Source organism: Leucopleurus acutus (assembly GCF_964270905.1).
Source record: "Leucopleurus acutus genome assembly, chromosome: 19".
In the NCBI taxonomy this organism is placed as follows: domain Eukaryota; kingdom Metazoa; phylum Chordata; class Mammalia; order Artiodactyla; family Delphinidae; genus Leucopleurus; species Leucopleurus acutus.
In genome coordinates, this window is record NC_139161.1 from 9,293,625 (window position 1) to 9,312,811 (window position 19,187).

The following is a 19,187-nucleotide window of genomic DNA, read 5'->3' on the forward strand; positions in this document are numbered from 1 at the left end:
GGCACCCTGGGTTCAACTGCCCGGTGGCCTGATATTCCTTATCCCACGTTGATTCTGCTTCTACTACATGCCAGTTAGTTGGGGAAGCCTGGGGATACAATGGTGGGGAAAAGACTGGTTCCTTCTCTCTGGAGCTTCTAGGCTAATGTTGATGGTTACAGGAAATAGGCAGGAGGCAATGAGGTCTCTCCTCTCCTGCCCCCCTTTCTCTTGGACAATTTGGAGAAGATGGGGGGAGTGTCTCACCTGACCTCTTGGAGGCCCTGCCCCTCGCCCCCCAGTGAGTCTCTCCCAGGGCTGGGCTTCCTTGGGCAACTTAGCCCCTCTTAGTTGAAGCCCCTGCCCACCGGGACTGATGGCGGGAGCCGGCCCTGCTGGCCGCAGGGCAATGGCAGGGATGACCTTTCCTGTGCAGGAGGAAAGGTCCGAGGGTCGCATACCAGGCTGACCCCGACCTCTCTCTTTCCTGCTTTAGACAATCCTGAGGGGCGGGCGGGGGAGGCCTGGACAATGGCCCGCAGCCGGAAGCGCCATTCCAGTTTGCAGGCCTTTGTTTCTGCCGGGAGGGGCGGCAGAGCTAATGAAAAGGTTTATGGCTCAGATGTCTGTGAGCAGTGGAGTTCCTTCTGACATTCCAGGCCCAGCTGGCCTCTGGCATTTCCCAGAAAAAGTGCCGAGGGAGGGAAAGAAAACACTTTACCAACCCACCCACTTACCCACCCTGCCTTCTCAGATTCCTCTCCCTTCTGGCACTCGGGCTGGGTCTCAGCTCAGACCCCTGCCCGGGGGCCCCAGTCCTGCACCCACAGAGGGGGTAGGGGGTGGGAGGGTGACTCTAGGAGGGCCTGGAGAGTACGAAGTGTGTGGGGGGTATCTGGGAGGGGAGAGAAGTTTCTTCCACCGGCTCGAAGAAGAATCCACATCTGTTCCAAGTTCGGAGTCGGGGGTAGAAAAGGAGGGGCGCTAGCATCTCGCCAGTTATCTCCCCAGACCCCAAACCAACCAGCCCTGCTCTGTCCCGAGCTGGGATGGGAATAGTCTCTGTTTGCTCTGAAGCGGCTACTGTGCACGCACCTGTGCGTGCCCTTTCCTGCGCCCGGGAACAGACACCGGGGTAGCGGGCAGTTCTGGGAAGCGAGGCTGTGGTGAACCATCTGGGCTGTAATGCAAATGAAGCCTGGACCGGCGCCTGGAGCTGAAGTGGCAGTGCCCCGAGAGGCAGAGCCGGCAGGGGGGTGAGGATGGAGGCAGGCTCCTGGGCTCCAGATGCCCTTGGAGAGCCAGGATGCGTGGGAGACCAGGTGGATGCAGGGGTCCGGCTTGCCCTACAGTAGCCAGCTGGGCTGGCTGCTGGAGCACAGCGGTGGGCAGCCCTCGACCTACCAGGCTTTTGGGTCAGGTGCTGCTTACCCTCTCTCCCCGGGCGTGCACGCAGCATCTGAACTGACCTCCTGGGCCTGCACTCAGGCTCCCTGCAGTGGCAGGGTTGCCACGAAAACCTCCTGAGTCCCCCATCGAGGTGTGTGACACCCCTAGGAAGGTCCCTGGCTCCTCTGAATTTGAAGCACACATTGGCACGCACTGATTCTTGGACAAGTTCAAAGGGATGTGATGTATCCTCTCTCAGGCTCCCAAGGTCCGGAACCAGCCGGGATGGCAGAGAAGTGGCTCAGAAGGAGTGGGAGGTGGGAGTCTCCAGCAGGGACAGAGGTGAGATTCTAAGGTATGACATTGGGGTCTGGCTCTCCGAGTCCCTTGCTTTCCACCTTGCTGCACTCACCTGGCCTCACATGAGTGGAGTTCAGAGTGTCTTCACCTGGGTACGTGAACTGCGCCCCGCCCAGGATTTCATAAGACCCCGATAATTATAAACAAAATGCTGCTGGAAGTCCAGGTTTCGGGGGTAAGTGGACCTACTCAGGGTCGCTTCTTGCTTCTGCAAGACTTACTTTACAAAACCATTCATTCGCTCATTCCTTTTTTTTTTTTTTTTTTTGACAGTGCCCCACGACATGGGAGATCTTAGTTGCCTGACCAGGGATCGAACCCGTGTCCCCAGCATTGAAAACGTGGAGTCTTAAATACTGGGCTGCCAGGAAAGTCCCCATTCATTCATTTCTTTAAGAGGTAACTTTTGAGCACCTTCTATGTGTCAGAGATTGGTCTGCGTGCTTGGAATTTATCGCTCTGGGCCCTCATGGAGCTTAGGCTCTCTCCAGAAGTACAAGGTTCTCCCACAATTGATGTCATGATTAGTCAATTTCGACTGTGCTAAGTACTGTGCAGGAGAAGTCACAGGGGCTGTGTGAGCATATTATGGGGACACCCAGTCTATAGGGGGGCACATCTGAAGGGAACCCCTGAGGAAGGGACACGTGCAGAGTGATGGGAAGCCGAGGTCTGGAGAGGTCACCTCCCCACGTCTCCCAGCTTGTAGGTGCTAGGAGCAAGCAGTCTGCGACAGGTGCGCCACCAGCATCGGGGCGCCTGGGCTCTGCCACCAAGCATCTTTCCCACTGTCCACTTCTGTCTCATTTGTCACTCTCCCTCCCACCCACTAAAGGCCTTAGTCCCCAGCTTCCGAGCTCAACCTGAGGCAGCTGCGAGCAGAGAAGATGGAATATTCGACTCCATTCTACTGTGGGAGGTGGGTCAGGCACAACCTCTAACTTCTGGAACTTTGGAAAGCGAAAAGATGTTTCACGAACAGGCAGGACAGCCTCATGGTTCAACATTCAAAAGGCAAAAGGTACAGATGAATTGTGACCTTCTACAGTTACCCTTCCTCCTGTGGTATCTGGGGCATTTTTTTTTTTTTTTTTTTACAGATCAAAAGATGCCTGTGTAGTAGTGAGCTACAGGCTCAAGGAAGCCCACAGATGCAGTGGTTGACCTGTACAGAATTTAACATTTTTGAGACAACATTTAAAAATCTGGCAATTTCACATCCATATTTGAATTGGGGGCTTTTGGGGAACAATCTGGCAGGTCTGGTGGGCCCTCTAGATGGGACCTGGGCTCTCCAGCTCAGCATAGCCCACCACCCAGGATGACTGCCCTCCCCCCACTCCCCTTCCTGCCAGGAGCTGCAGGCATAGATGTGGCAACTGTACCTGGCTTCTGTCTTCCCACTTCTCTAGGCTAAGGCATAAGGAGGATGATTGACTTTGGGGGATTTCCTTTGAGTCTCTTTCCTAACTTCCAGGAGACTAGAAATAAATCAAGCCTGAGCCTGGGAGTCCGGAGCCTCTTCTCCCACCTGCTGGGGCCTGGTCTGATTTGGCCTCATCTCAACAAGGAGACTTGTCCTGCTGGAGACTCTGGTACCAGTCCTGGGGCACACCTAGCCTCTTGCTTCAAAGCACCATGAGGGCTGGGCAGGGAGAAGCAGAGGAAGGTGGGGCAGGGTGGGGTTTTGCCGGGAAGCCCCCCCAGCAGCTCACCTCCACCACCCATGTGGCTCCTGGGGAGCCTGGGATTCCCTGGGACATAACTGGCCACGGGCCGCAGTGTCTCCCCAAGGGCTGGGCTGCTGGATCACGAGGAGGCCTGCAGCTCCTGGTTGGGGTGGTGCTGGCTGCCTGCCACACCACAAGAGGCTGAGATTCCCCTGAAGCTGAGAGCTGCATTTATCTCTCACCGGGACAGAGAAGCGAACTGGCTTGCTCTGCCCAGGAGGCATTTCCAGAAATCTGGGCTCTGACTTCTTGCTGATGAAATGCCAGATTATCCTGGGCCTCTTTGTGGCAAGAGAGTCATTGAGCAATAGGTATTTTGTTTTGCAGATGACAAGATTTTTGACACTGAAAAGTTTAAATGACAAATGCAAGAACCTTGACCGCTTCTCCACCCCTACCAGCAAGGTTGCTGGTTTGAACTCAGTGTTTGGACAAGTTGTTCTTCACAACCCGCAACTCCAACTTCCTCAGGTCCCTGGTGCCAGAAGACCTCATCTCTCCCTGTTTTAGGGCCATACAAGCCCGGTGGGGCCCATGCCAGGTCCACTGCTGCAGCCCAGGGAAAAGCCATTTTCTGAAACAGACGTTGGCAAACTATGGTGCAGGGCTGGCAGGATGCTTTTGTAAATAAAGTTTTATTGAAAATACAACCACACTCATTTCTACTGCTTGTGGCTTTTGCACCAGACTTGAGACTGAGACTGGCCCCCAACGTGTGAAATATTTACCACTGATCCCTTTAAGAAAACATTTGGCAATCTCTGCTCTGGGGGAACAGACACCTGTCTCATGCCAGGGAGGACTGGGGTCAGGTCTTAGTTTTGGGGGGGAAGAGTATCAAGGGCTGGAAAAGATCAGGGTAACAGCTCAGTGGGGAGAGCATATCCCAGGGAGAATGAAGGCAGGAAAAGGGCTGGTGGCCTGAGGGGAGACCAAGGGCTCTGTGAGCTGCCACATTTGCAAAGTGATCTGTGGCAGCAGGTCAGTAAAATCCCAGGAGGCCAAGCCACCATCGCCCCACCCTTGGCGGAAAAGCACAAGCTGGCTGGTTCCCTCCTGCAGCCGGGAGGCTCCAGAGCTCACACCTCCCGCCATGCATGCATTTATCAAACCAGCATGAATGAGTCGGCTTCTGGTGCCAGGTCCTCTTCTGGGTGCTCGTGCCTCAGTGCTCTAAGGCCTCAGATTTGGGGGCGGGGGGGGGGGTGGCGCAGGAAGACAAAAGACACGGCAATCAACCAATGAATAAGATTAGATCACAGTTCTTAATAGAGAGAAAATACAATCCTGTTATGGGGCCAGGCGGGCCTTTCTAGGGGAGGGAGAGCTTTAGACAGAGCTCCGAAGGATGGGGGGTGGGGGGCAGTGGTGGAGGACATTGTAAGCAGACAGAACAACTAACACAGAGATCCTAGGGCAGCAATGTGTGTGGGGAGTTTGAAGGGTGGTAAAAAGGCCAGGCTGGTGAGGCGGGGCGGTGACGCAGTAGGAGAACGGAGGGGGAGGCAGGCTGTGGCCCCAAGGCTGGTTTCATGCCATCCTTAGTACCTAGGCTGCATTCCCTACAAAACAAGAGTGCGCTCCTCAGAGGCAGCCCATCAGCCCCCAGGTCAAACTAACCTAGGAGAGTTTCTCATCACCGAGGCAGGAGGTGGGCTGGCCAGCCCCTTCCTCCCTCCTTCCTGGATTTGCAATAGCCCTGTGTTTGGGAGAGACCCTCGCTCACAAAGCAAGTTCTGGAAGGAAGGGCTTTCCTCTTACACTGGCATGATTTTCGGTCCAGGGAGTGAATCACAGACAGTGAGGCACGGGCCCTTAGCTCAGGACTTCCTGGTGTTTCCTGCCTGGGAGAGCAGCCCTGCTATCAGGGGCAGCAGCCCACCACTCCCTGACGTCAACTCTCCTTTTCATGAATGGGTTTCCTTTTCCGTTTGGGAAGACATGATCTCGGTCATCAGTCCATCGACCCTGTCATTCTCACCCTAGCACCTCCTGTTTGGGAAGAAGCAAGCAGGCTAACGAGAAGGCAGTGTGTGCAAACAGGAGGATGAGGGAGACTCAGCGGATGGGCTTCCGAGCCACCGAGGGGTTTCAGAGGACAGATGCTTTCTCGTCTGGGGTCATCAAGGTGTGACTTGAGAACTCCCAGCAGCTGTCGTCGTGTCTGCCCAGACTGCCTGTCCTCCAAGCAGCTTGGGGGTGCTCCCAGGCAGACTTTCTGGGCCACCTGTGTTAGCATGACTTACCTCCTCTACTTATTCTCCCTAACTAGTCCAGATGAGACTTCTTGGAGGAAACAGTGCTTGTGTGCTGTCATCATGTAAAAATGTAACCGTCTAAAATATTGCTCAATCCCTGAAAACCATTATTTAAAATTTTTGCAACTCTAAATGTGTGTGTTGTAGGGCAAAGTCATAGTTGCCTCACTCTGGTTGTAGCTCGGACTGTTTCAAAGTAGCCAGGAAGGCCAGAGGCCCTCGGTGTGTGGCTTCAGAGAGGACTGGGGTCATTGTCTGCTGTTTATACTTAATGTAAATACTCCTTAGTTTAACTCACGGTACTGTCAATATCTCTGTGTGCTACTATAGTTTACTTTAGATCAGAAATTCCCAGTGGGATGGTACTATGGCTGTTTGTCTCAATACCTCTCCCAGCAAAGCATCACATTGCGCAAAGAAGCTGCCAGCTCTTTTCAGGACGGTTAGGATGCTCCTGTGGTCCACGTGGTACTCATTGCCCAGCATCATGGTGCAGCCATTCAGCACCTTGACCCTGCAACTACCCTGTGCCAGGCATGGTGCAAAAGTGGAACCAAGCAAGGGATAGTTTCATTCTAGTTCCTGGAAATTAGGCAATTTGATGATTCACCACTTCTCACTTGGAAGAGTTGAATCAAATTTCGCCCTGTATTTGTAAAGCTATCTGAACTTAAAGGAAAAATTAAAATCTGAAGTACTCTCTGATTGTAAACAATTTGGAAACTCTTAAATAGCACCAAATAAGCAATGTTAACATTTTGGTGTATTTAGTTTCAGTCTGTCTGTACCCACACTCTCAAATTTTTAACAAAATGGGATAAGCTCTATACTGCTCTTTGAAATCTAGATTTTACTCTTAATTTCATTAACCATTCTTTTTGTGTGTGTGTGTTACGCGGGCCTCTCACTGTTGCGGCCTCTCCCGTTGCAGAGCACAGGCTCCGGACACGCAGGCTCAGCGGCCATGGCTCACGGGCCTAGCCGCTCCGCGGCATGTGGGATCTTCCCGGACCAGGGCACGAACCCGTGTCCCCTGCATCGGCAGGAGGACTCTCAACGACTGCTCCACCAGGGAAGCCCGAGATGAACATCCTTGTAAGGAATGTATAATTCATTTCCTCGGGTAATTTGTTGAAAGCAGAATTCGGAATGTTTTGTATCCTGTGTGTCCATATCCTTTTAACCACACAACACCTCCCCTCACCACCATAAGTAGGATATGATTATCTCCTACAACTTTTCCAGTTTCCAAGTCCCAGCGTCTGTGGATCCTGCCAAGGAACCACATGATACAGATGAGAGTCATCCGTTACCTTTTTAAAATCAGCTACAAAAAAGTGCTCTTGGCTGTAGGGATGAGCTCCTTCAGCCTCTTTGGCCATGGAGCCGTAGTTCCCAGGGGCGGGTTACAGCGTGTGTATGCATTTGGGCGCATGGGGACGATGGAGGGGTCTTTACAGCATCTAGACTGGGTGAGCTGCTCTGTGCCCTGGAGCTGCAGGCCCAGGGCTGACAAGGTGAAAGATGGTCCCGCCTGGGTCTGGTGGGGATTTTCCGTTCTCAGTGCGCCCGGGTGAGTCAACGGTCACCCACTTCTGTACATCTTAGCTAACACCTTGGAGCAGGGGCTCGGCCTGTCAGGTCCAGCCTGAACTTGGTCGTGGGGTCTGACAGGTGATGCCCCTCACTCTCCACCCCCATCCGGTATCAAGACCGAGTCAGGGGATGCTGGTGCCCGCGCCCTACTCCTCCACGGCCTGGTCCCTGCGTGCAGCACACCTGCGCCCCCCTGGCGGGAAACTGAGGCTGCGGGGTGGGTCCGCCTCCCCTCCAGGCTCCCGCGCGCCGCCCGTGTCCGCGCGCGCGGTTGTCAATAAAGTTCTCGCGCGCCGGAAGCGGAAGCGGCGAGTCTCCATGGCGGCGGCGGCTACGGCGGCGGCGGGGCCGGTGTTCTGGAGGCGGCTGCTGGGCCTCCTGCCTGGCCGCCCTGGGCTGGCCGCTCTCCTGGGGCGCCTGTCCGACCGACTCGGCAGGAACCGGGACCGCCGGCGCAGGAGGTGAGAGAGCGGTGGGGCTGAGGGCGTTCCCGGCCCCGACCCTCATTCCGCGCTCCCGGCGTCGCGGTGAGCTCTCCGTGTCCCCGCGCGCGGGCCCGCCCGGCCCCCGCAGTCCCGCCTCGCCGCCGGCCTTCCCGGGGTGGGGGACCCCTCCCGAAGTCGGTCGGGCCGGCCCGGGGCTGAGGGGGGCGAGCCCGGCCTCCGGCCTCCGGCCTCGTACGGTGGAGCGAAGGGGCTGTGTGTGCACACCCGGGGCGGGGGGATGAGTTCGTGCGTTGCTTTGGGCCCCGGGGTGTGTGTGTTGGAGAGTCTTCGCGAGAGACACTGTTTGGGTCCGGAGGGGTCTTTTCCTTAAGTAATCCTAGCTGCGAGGTGACTTGACGGGAGTGAATCAGCCCTGCTGGGATTCTGTGCCTGCAGCATTTCTCACATCCTGCCAGAGAGGGCTGTGAAGCAATCCTGAGTCAGGAACACTCAGGCCAGGGAAGAGGAACCACTTGAAACCCCTTTTACACTTTGCAAAGGGCCTGTGTTCTGGAAAAGTACTGAAGTGAGTTATGGAAATAGTGAAGTAGGCTTTGAAGCAGTTCGTTCAGGCAGTGGTCTATCGAAGTAAACATTTGCCAAGTACATGCTGACCTAAGAGGCCTGCTGCTGTTGCTAATATTAAAAAAAAAAAAAAAAAAAAAGACATGTGCAAGTAGTTTTCTTGTTGGAGAGACTCGAGCCTTACGCTTGTTTCTTAAGAAAAAAAATCTTGGAACTGCGTCTTTTTGCAGAGTTTGCGCCTTAGATTTTTATCTGCTACTAGGGTGAGATGTGACCTTCTGGCCTTTGGTAGAGAGATCTGTGGTCCAGTCATGTGTGCTGATTCTAGGTATGGAAAGGAACTTGCTTCTTATTGGGTTACTTTGGAAGATTTTCAGCAAAAATTCAGGTTTCACTTAGGGGAACTTTTTGTGATAGAATCAGCCCAGGATGGAACTCTTGGAAGCTTACTGATCAGAACGGCTTTAAGTTTCACATCAGTGAACCCGGTGGGAGTGGGGTGTAGAAGAGGTGGCCTCTGTTCTCTGTAATTGGTGCTTAGCAAAGACCTGTTTATTCCAGTGGGTAGTGAAGTCAGATGACTTCTACGTCCTGGTATCAAACCACTGAGAAATTTGGTTTAAAGTTTCAAAAAATGTTCTCAAGGACGAGATGTTTAGGCCATTTTGTCATTTCCCTTGTATGTATTTAAACTATACAGAAAAGTACTTCATGATTAATCACTGTTTAACATTGGAGTTGATTACTAAAGGCTGTTGGGGCAATCGCCACAAATTCTTTTAAGAAAGACATTTCTCTTGAGTGTTTTTCTGCAGGGGGGGAGGGCAGTGTGGCCGTGGGGATAGTCTACATTGACTTCTTAAAAGTCTTTTTTGTAAATAGCATTAGTGGATGCAGGACTTGTGGCTCCATATTTCTTCTTGATTAAGTTGGTTAAGGCTGTGGGTCAAAAATTAAACCAGGAACTCAGTTAAATCACAGACATAGAAACACAAATGTCAGAAATTTGCGTCTTTTACTCCTTGGAGGTGATGCCTATGCTAGGACGGAGGATAAATGTTTTGAGCAGTATTACTACAGTACTGTGGGGTTCTGACCCTTTCTTTGCCTTATTTGGTTTGCAGATGTTTTCTGCTTCTCTGTGGCCTGGCTGTTTGGGGTTACTCATGTCTGTATGGCCGCTCACCTCCAGTGGCTGCTGACTTTCGTTTCTTCTCTATTGTTCAGTTGCACCAACCAATTCCTCATTCCCCGAATGATGTGGTTTCTTGTAACTCTGATCATTGATTCATTGATAATAGTTCTGTGTAGCCATGAACTTATTTTAGATTTTAGCTTGCCAGTCTGACTCAACTGTTGGAGTGCCTGGTGAATCCTCGTGACTAGCAAGGGGAGTGGTGAGAGGGAACAGTTCTTTACTGCAGTGGTTTCCTTTCAGTTATAGAGACAGCCATAGTGACAGAGAACTCTATTTAAAATTACTTCTAGGGGCTTCCCTGGTGGAGCAGTGGTTAAGTATCTGCCTGCCAATTCAGGGGACACGGGTTCGAGCCCTGGTCTGGGAAGATCCCACATGCCGCGGGGCACCTAAACCCGTGTGCCACAGCTACTGAGCCTGCGCTCTAGAGCCCGTGAGCCACAACTGCTGAGCCCGTGCACCACGACTACTGAAGCCCGCGCACCTAGAGCCCATGCTGCAACAAGAGAAGCCATGGCAATGAGACTCCCGTGCACCGCAACAAAGAGTAGTCCCCCGCTCACTGCAACTAGAGAGAGCCCGCGTGCAGCAACAAAGGCCCAAAGCAGCCATAAATTAATCAATTAAAAAAAATTACTTCTAATTAGTGATTTGGAAATACTGCTGTTTTTTCTTAAGCAGGCATCTGACTCATTACCGTGGACAGCTGGATTCATTCACTCATTCAGCATGCGTGTATAGAGCACAGCTGTGCTGTGCTAGGTACCAAGGGAACATACATAGTCCCACCTTCATGGTGCTCAGACCCATAAACAGACAATAGTAAAGTAAGGTAGGAAAGGTCATGGCAGCACTAAGGCACACCTGGAAGTCACAGAAGGCTCCCTGGTGGTGATGATCTTGGAGCTGTGTTTTGGAGGCGTGTAGGAGTAGGCTAGGTGAGGAAGTGGGGAGCCAGTGTTCAAGGAAGGATAGTGAGTGATGTAGGTTGATGGTGGCAGCGGCGGTCTAGGCCTGAGGGGGTGGGGCTTGTATGAAGTCATGGACAGTGGGAAGAGAAGAGAGGGCTGGACTGGAATCAGCTCTGGTGGGGGTGTGTAGGGGGGTCCTGAGGAGGTAGCTCATGTTTTTGACTTGGGTGACTACATGGATGGTGGCATGCTTCACTTAAAACAGGGAGCGAGAAAGAGGACCAAGTTTGGGGGATGACGATAAGGTGAGTTCAGGGCATGTCCATTCGTATCCAGGTGGGTCCAAGTGGAGGCGCTCACTGTTCAGGTGAAGGGCGGGTCCGGCGCTCAGGCGAGGAAGACAGAAACTTCAGGTAGTTTCTTGGAGTCATCAGACTACACAGAATTGACTTGTTATTTGGGGTATGAGACCTGGTGGAAAATGTGTCAAGAGGGCGTTAGTTCCTAACTGAGTTTGCTGCCATACAAGGAAATATTTTCTCTGTGGTCTCCTTTTTCTTTTTTTAAAAACTATTTTCAATTTGAGCTATGTGTGCAGAAAAGTCTTTATTTTTGAAACCCAAGTTCTATTTTCTTTATTTTAGGTGTGTGTATGTATGTGTGTGTGTGTATGTGTGTGTGTATTTGTGTGTATGTGTGTGTATGTGTGTGTGTGGGGTGGTGGTGGGGTGTCCTAACTTTCCCGAGTGTAAGAGGGAAACATAACCAGCAAACTGTTCTTTTTATTAGGTTTCCTTACCTTGTAATGCCAGCTCAACATACTCTTATTCTACTTCTTAGTGGTTTCTACTCTGAGGGACCACCAGGTTTCCAGAAATTACTTTTTCTCTGAGTTTTCTGATGCTGGGACCCAGTCCTCCTTATTCATTAGAGTTCAGTAGCGCCACCTCTTGTATTATAGCAGTAGAATGGGTGGAAGGGGGGATATTTAGAATCAAAGCATGATTTCCCCAAATAATTCAAATTTGATCTTGCAGAGAATTAAAATAAGATTTGCAGCTGACTGACTTGTAAATTGTAGCTTTATTAGGTTCATATTAACCTGAGTACCCTCTGAGCACATTGCTGCTGCTGATGAAGTAGGCTGGTCAGTCAGCTGTGTGCTCATAGATAGAAACTGGCCTGGGATTGAAGCGGTCTGATAGATAATTCCCTTGTAAACACGTGATCCGAGTAATGTAAATGAGTCGTTTTCACTGCCGGGAAGTCAGGCTGGTTGCAGCAGTTTGGATTAGTAGAACGTGTGAGTGGTTCTCGGCAGGCACTTGGCTATGCCTGGTGCCTTTGGCTACGGAGGTGTGTTGTGGGTTATAAGTATATGTTAGGTTTCTAGCCCCTCGATGTAATCGACTTTCTTTTGGACAAGCCAAGAGGAGAGTCAGCGTGTTGCCACATGCTGGCAGCCCCGGCCTCGTGCCGGCCTTGAGGGAGTAGCCATTGGTCTTCTGTGACCTACGGGAATTCACACTCATTTCCCTTACTTGGGTTTAGGTCTTGCGTTAGTCAGGAAGGGCTGCCTGCTGCTGGGGCTGCAGGAAGTTTCGTCCTTTCATGTAGTTTTTCGAGCCTTTTTCAGGAAGTGTTATGACTTGGTCTTTTCTCATCACTTCACCTCTTTACGTTTAAATGTGTGTGACGGGGGGAGGGTGGGTTTTTCTTAAAAAGTAGTTCCTGAAAATATTGCAATCCGGAGAGCTCAGTTTCTTTTAAAACATTCTTTCTTTTTTCGTCGTTTTGTACAGATTTGGGTGGGATACAAACCACAGAGTGTGTACCACGAACCTTATAGTCCCTGGAGAGCTCGTGGACCTTTAGACCATGACCCTGAGTGCAGGACACTTAATTAGTGCCCTGGCGTGGTACAGGGGACAGAACTCTTGTGCTGTCCACGGTGGATTTGTGGTTAGTGTAGGAGATAGTCCTCCGGCATCACCGTTTTCTTCCTTCAAAGCCCTGCAGACCCTGTTTTGAAAAGACGCTAGGACGTGGGCCTGCTTCCTTGTGTCCCAAAGGGTGGGTGACACCACTGTGGCCCCAGGGGAAGCACCTGTGTCCTCTGAAGCCGTGAGAGCTGTGCGGGGCCTGGTGGAGGTGAAGTGCAGACCCAGGTGGAACTCTCTGGCGTTGCCTTTCCTTAGTAGCGCCTCCACTGCCCCCGTGAGAGCTCGGTTGGACCTCCAGGCGCACTGTTGTGCATCCTGACGAACGGAGAACGCAAGGTGTGGCAGTATTTTTCCATGGAGCACTGGCAGCTTCAGAATGTTTGGTGGAATGGAAGACTCCTGTCTCTGCACACAAAGGAGAAATGCCTTCTCCCGTTTTCTGAAGCTTCCCTTGCACATAGCTGTGTTCGCGGCCTCTCAGCAGCCGTTCTGCTCTCGCTCTTTCGGTTTGACTGGCTACTCTGAACTCAAGTCCCGCTGCGGTCCTGTGCCTCTCATGAGTCGGGTGGGTGCATTGTCCTGTCTAGGGCAGGCTTCTGCTGTCCCTGCTTTAATGGTGGCCCCCGGACCACGGACAAGAGTGTTACTGTATGCTGTTCTTGGTCAAGGCAGTCCAGATATGGATTCCTTTTAGAGATGCTGAGAAGAAACTTCCCTCTCTTCCCCACTGCCCTCCCACTCCATACTCACTGTGTTCTCCTAGCGTCACCCCCCCCCCATCCTCTCACCCCATTCCCCCAGGCCCCTCTCCAGGTGGAGGGAGTGGCCCCAGGTCAGGGGTCCTCAGCACTTAGGCCCAGCCCACTCTCCAGCTCAGGGAATTTGTTTGCAAATTTCATAGGAAGCCCTAAATCACCTGGCTGAACCTTTCCCCAGAGTCAGGTGTCTGTGTGGGTGGTGGCTGGAGCCCACCCTTTGGAGAGGATGCTGTCAGTTTCACCTTCAGAATTGTGGGCCGAGGATTGTTTTGCACTGTTGTTGCCGCCTCTGCCACCGGCTGAGGGCTGTAGCAAAGTAGTTAGGCTTGCCTGAGTTCAAGTACCAGGGCGCGCCCCTGATCTGGCCTTAGCTCTGTCCTCCAAACTTCCCTGATGATCCGGAGTAAAGGAGTGAGAGGGCGGCAGAACCTTATTATCTGGCCCCCCAGCCCCTGCCACTTCCTCCTCCCTATAACTAGAAATGGGAGCTCCATGTTATCTAGAAAGAGATGATTCAGGGGAGTGCAGGCCTAGATGTGGAAAATGTGTGTGTGTTTGTTTAGTTCTCTAAATGGTGAGTGTGACAGCCCTGCTTTTTTTGTAGAGTAACCACAGCTCCCTGCCTCCTCCTGTCTCTTGGGGGTTAGGGTTTTGACCCGGGACAGCTGCCTGGAGGGGGAAGTTGCTTGTGCAGGTGGTCGGCCCCTGGAGGCTGGGATTACTGTGCAGCAGGGGCTGTGGCTGGCACGGGGAGAAGTGTTTTCTGAGAAGATTCCCAGGCGTCCGTCATGGAAAGCGGGAACTCACCCCCGTGGGGATCTGGCTGAGATGCACGGAGAACGTGAGCCCCTGCGCTGTCTCCCACGGAGACTGGCTGCTTCTGCCCCGGCCCAGGTGCTGCAGTTAGATTTTGAGTGTCTGGGCTCTGGATGTGGTCTCCCCACCTTTGCCGACCTTGTGGGGCCTTTATAAAACTCTGTGCTCTTTTTCCAAGCAGCTTCCTCGTTGGAATGTGAAGTTACCACCTGAGGGTTGGGTCTCCTCCACGATGAATCCCTGAAACCTAATAGGTTTTCAGTTCTTCTCCTGTCTAACAAAAATAAACCTGTCAGTACACAGGTTAAACAGGAAGTAACATAAAAAAGCCCTCAGCAGATCTTGGACTGAGGCCCTGATCTGGACTTGGACTGAAGCTTCCCAGGAGAGCTGCCCGACAGGCCCGCAGCCTGCCTGCGGTGGCCCAAGGCCAAGCCTGTCCTGCCGAGCCCCTCTCCTGGGTGGCGGGGCCTGACCCCCGTACAGTCACTGTGTGTCTTCTCTGGACTGCCTGTTGAGCCCCTCCTGGGTTTTTCTGGCGCTGGTGGGTTTTGGCAGTTCCTGCCTCTTCCCTTTGCTCGCACCTCTCCTAGCCTGGAGCCCCCGCACTTCCTGTCTGAATCCCACCGGGCGATCAAAGCCCATTTGGAGGGACGGTGTTGTGAGGCGTCCCCAGCAGCTCAGGCATCAGCAGCTCCCCTTTTTGGTCATTTGAAGCACATCTACCATATGTATATTTTGACCTTTCCTTCATTAGCCTTAGCATTTTCTTTTGTGTTCTTAGATGATTTCAGGTGTGTACGCTTGTGAGGCCACCAGGTTTGTGGGCAGTGGTGCCCAGGCCGGCCGTGCCTCCCCCGTACACCATCAGTGCTCACATGACCACTTGGATTGAGGCCCAGGTTGGCACTTGCCCTCTCCTGGGTTGCTGTGTGCCAAAGAGGTGTTTCCTCATCTTCCTTTTTGGGAGCGGCTCTGAGTCTGTTGGCTCATCTGAAGAACGCGTGGGGACTGACTGCATGGCCTGGGTTGCCGGCGACACCCTGGATACTTTTTATATGGTCTGAGCGATAAGTGCTGTGAGATTGGGAGATCAGTTGATCTTACAGCGCTGTGGGGTTTTCCTCCTCAAACAGACTATGTTTAATTAATGAACATTAGACTTTAGCCCCACTTTGCGGCTTCTCGTTGATAGATTGTTGTGCACCTTTCCCGTTCTCATGCTTTTCCGTTGGACTGAAGGCGCTCCCTCTCCCCTCTGGAAGGTAGCCTTGAGCACAGCAGGAGCATGGCCTCCACTTTGGGGAAATCGAGGTCGCAATCCCTTGTTTACACGTCTAGGCCTTTCATTTGCTGCTTGTTACCCGGGAGCCAGAGGAGACGTGTAGCAAGCTGATGCCCGGGAGTGTAGTCCCCACCTCTGCTCGGAGGCCCATGGTGAACCCTGGCTTCCCAGGGTCCAGACCCGGTGTCTTCCACCCGCTGACTAAACTTTTCTTGGCAATGAGTCGCCGTGACAGCCCGGTGGGCTTTCTGGGAAGCACAGCTGCAGGCCATCTGGCGTGTGTGTAGGGACATTCAGGAACCCTGGGAAGATTCAGCGTTTTATCAGGAGGCAAGTGAATGAAATCATCTTCCTGGAATTTGTGGCCCTTCAGGCCTTGGGGTGTTTAAGCGTCCTTTCCCTAGAGCCCCTCTTGAGGCCGTGGTGAAGGTCACGCGCTGAAAAGGATTTTCCTGCCGCTCTTTGCTGGAAGTCAGATGAGGGGCTGGTTGGTGTGGGGCTCTGGGTGTGCACTGCCCTCCCCCGGCCCCTGCAGGTATCTCGTCATCAGGACAAAGATGAGGCTCAGTGGGCAGGGGACTGTTTACTGCGGTCTTGGCCTCAGTGGACGGGAACCAGCCAGAGACTGGGTGTGACCTCTGAGGAGAATGTGTCCAGGGGTGAAGGGGCAGTTGTCGTCACTGCCGGCCCCTCTTGAGGTGACCTCTTCCAGTGCCAGCTTTTCTCTCTGTATCCTAGTATTAAAAGAAAACTTAATTTTTTCTGGGTCCTTCCTTGAATAAAAGCCCATTTATCTCATCAGTGAGACAACCGGGGGTCTGGGTTGTACTCACCAGCCTGAGACCAGACCTGCCCTTGCAAGCAGCCTTTGGCGGCTTTCCGCGGGTGGGTTCGTTGGGGCCATTAACCAGGCGATGGCTTTTCTGAGTTTACTTGTGGCTGCTCTAAATTTTGAGTTGTTTGGAATCAGCGTAAAGTTTGGGGTTTATCCATAGGCTTTGGCAATCCTTAAGTTGCTCAACTTGTAGGGGCTGAAAAATTCTTTTACAGAGTTTGACTGGGGCTTTCTTAAGATGGTCTAGGAAATCTGAAGTTCGCCCACCCCCCCACCCCGAAAAATTCTTATTTGCCCACAGGAGCTGAGAGAGACTTGTGAGGAAGTATTTGAGAAGTGTGACCCTTTGTATGTCTCTTTTCCCAGGCCACCATGGCTGTTGTTGGCGCCTCTGCTGTCTCCAGCTGTCCCCCATGTCACCTCGCCTCCTTGCTGCCTGTGTCCGGAGGGTGTGCATCGCTTCCAGTGGATCAGAAACCTGGTTCCAGAGTTCGGAGTCTCCAGCTCTCACGTCAGGGTGCTTTCTTCACCTGCAGAGTTTTTTGAGCTCATGAAGGTAAGTTGTGTCTAAGAGAGAGGGTCAGACATGGAATTAGAGGTTTGGGGGCATAAGGTTGGCCGAGTCCTGGGCTGAAGCACCTTGTGTTCTAGACACTTTTGATGGCTGCTCAGCTTATTCCTGCGGGTTCCACCTGTTAGGTTTCCGCTTCACAGATGGCTGAGTTGAGCCGTGATCAGAAGCTCCCCTGGGTGGCTGATGTCTCAGGTGGAGCAGCTCAGAGCTTGCGGGCACTGAGGGTCAGGTCCTAGGTTTTGTTTCTTGTGACAGATTGATTCCCTTCGTTCCGTGTTGGAGATGTAGGCTAGGCGGGAGGTTAGTGAGAGCTTGGGGACCTCAGCAGGCACGTCCCCGCTGAGGACGTCTGGGAGGGAACGAACCTCATTCTGGTTAGGGCATGGCAGACTCCTGCCCCGGCAACGGCTCCAACACACAGTAGCTCCATAGAGTAGATGACAGGAAGTGGAGACATAATGACCTATGGATGGGATTTGATATGTAGGAAGTGGCCGGGAGCCTCTCAATTCAGTGGAGAGTACTTACAGGTAACTGGAAAGTCTGGATGTCTGGTTTTAGGTCTCGTGATCCTGGTTCTTTTCCGTAATTCTGTCTAAAGTTTGTACCTTCTCTCTCTTGGTAGAGATGCTAAACTTCGCATTTGGCGGGGTTCGGCTTTCAATACATTAGTCAGGTGTTCATGCCACGTCTAGTTATTTGTGGTTAAACTGCTCATTGGAATGAAGTAATTAAACGCTAATTAATTTTTAGTTACATGAATTCTGAGTTTGTATTAATTCAGTGATGTTAGAATTAAGGTATGATGCGGTCAGGAGAAGTGCTGGGACATAACAGGAAATATATGTAGATGTTCCTTTTTCTGCACAACAAACTCTAGTTCATTTGAATGCTTGCACATTTTCTCTCCTTTGCCCTGTTGTTCTGTAGATCCACTCTTAGCTTAATTTCCGGCTGGCTCATTCTGGTATGCTGTGTGTGTGTGTGTGTGTGCGCGCACGCACATACATGCATGCATGCTCTCCCCCACTTCCCTACACTGCTTGACTCTCCTGTGTGTCCTTGTTTGTGTAGAACCGATGCTGAGGCTGTTTGCTCTTTACTCCTACTTGGTTCTCTGCTTGGCTTGAAGAAACAGGTTTTTCAAAGGAGGTGGTTCTTAGTGTCCCAATCAACTCCGGGTGAAGGATGGACTGAGTCTCCACATGGGGGTCCCCTGGCCTGGAGGTGAGGCCACGCGGCGCCTGGAGGGACGCGTGAGGGGCTCAGCCCAGCAGGCCAGGAAGAAGCCGAGGCCACCGTTCCCTGCCTTCTGCACTGAGTCATGGGCGGGTTCTCCGGCAAGTTCTTTGTGGAGCGGGATGTGTTTCTTCCTGGGACAGAGTGGCCCGTGTTCCCTGAGAAGAGAGTGCAGCGTGGTTTCTGCCTGGGTCCAGGCCTTCGTGACAGCTGAGCTTGTACCAGAGGACCTGGCGCCATGGCAAACAATTGCATAGACTTTTGCTGCCCGAACTTGATTGCCTCACACTTTACTTGTTTTCCTCTCTTTCCTGTCTTCATACTCACTTTCCCCACAAGCAACCATCTGAATAAATAACAAAACGAAGGAAACAGCAAACATAGGAAATTCTTTTGTTTGTTCCTTGCATATAAGCCTTTCCCAGTGGTGTGTTGGTGTGTTTATCTAGTCAAGATGCCCCTCTTCCTCCGTCGACAGTGCAGGCTGTGGGGGCCATGTGGGAAAGCCAGCACGTGTGTGTGTCCTGCCTCCCCGGTGCCCTCGCCAGCTTGCCCTGAGGGTGGTGCTGCCCTTCTTCCTGCTCTTGACCTCCTCTGGGGCCTGGCCGCGCTGGTGAGGGGTCCGGTGTACTCCCATGGCTGGATCAGGTCTAGGGAGAGGATGCTGGCTATTGGAACTGATGCATCATCTTTGAATGTTGGTGTGTTCTGTTTGTGTGTCTAGCTAGGTACCTGTCTGTCTGCATCTCAAAACTGTTGCATGCTTGGGACTTCCCTGGTGGCGCAGTGGTTAAGAATCCGCCTGCCAATGCAGGGGACACGGGTTCGAGCTCTGGTCCGGGAAGATCCCACATGCCGTGGAGCAGCTAAGCCTGTGCTCCACAACTACTGAGCCTGTGCTCTAGAGCTACTGAGCCCGCGTGCCACAACTACTGAAGCCCGCATGCCTAGAGCCCGTGGTCTGTAACAAGAGCAGCCACCGCAATGAGAAGCTCGTGCACCGCAATGAAGAGTAGCCCCCGCTCACCACAACTAGAGAAAGCCCGCGTGCAGCGACGAAGACCCGACACAGCCAAAAATAAACATAAATAAATTTATTAAAAAAAAAATTACATGCTCATTATAAAACCCCAGCTGTGCAGACGGGGCTGGAGTGCAAGTTTGCCCCCGCACTCCCTCGTCTGGCTCTGCTCCTCGGACACACACACACACACACACACACACACACACACACACCCACCCACCCACCCACCCACCCACCCATACAGGTGTGCATGGGGTGGTGACGGGGGAGCATGGTTTACGT

General features: G+C 52.5%; 1 protein-coding gene across 4 annotated transcripts in view; it reads left to right on the forward strand.

Moving 5' to 3' along the window:
* Nucleotides 1–7,630: 7,630 nt before the first annotated feature.
* PGS1 (phosphatidylglycerophosphate synthase 1) overlaps nucleotides 7,631–19,187 on the forward strand; it is a gene marked incomplete at its 5' end in the record, with an annotated part of 44,578 nt that continues 33,021 nt past the window's right edge. For all 4 annotated transcript variants that reach the window (XR_014326952.1, XR_014326953.1, XM_082860705.1 and 1 more), the window contains 2 exons: nucleotides 7,631–7,773; nucleotides 16,435–16,624. Coding sequence is in view for 2 of the 4 variants with exons in the window: in XM_082860705.1 (XP_082716831.1) it covers nucleotides 7,631–7,773; nucleotides 16,435–16,624 (333 nt within the window). The remainder of the gene's footprint in view (nucleotides 7,774–16,434; nucleotides 16,625–19,187) is intronic.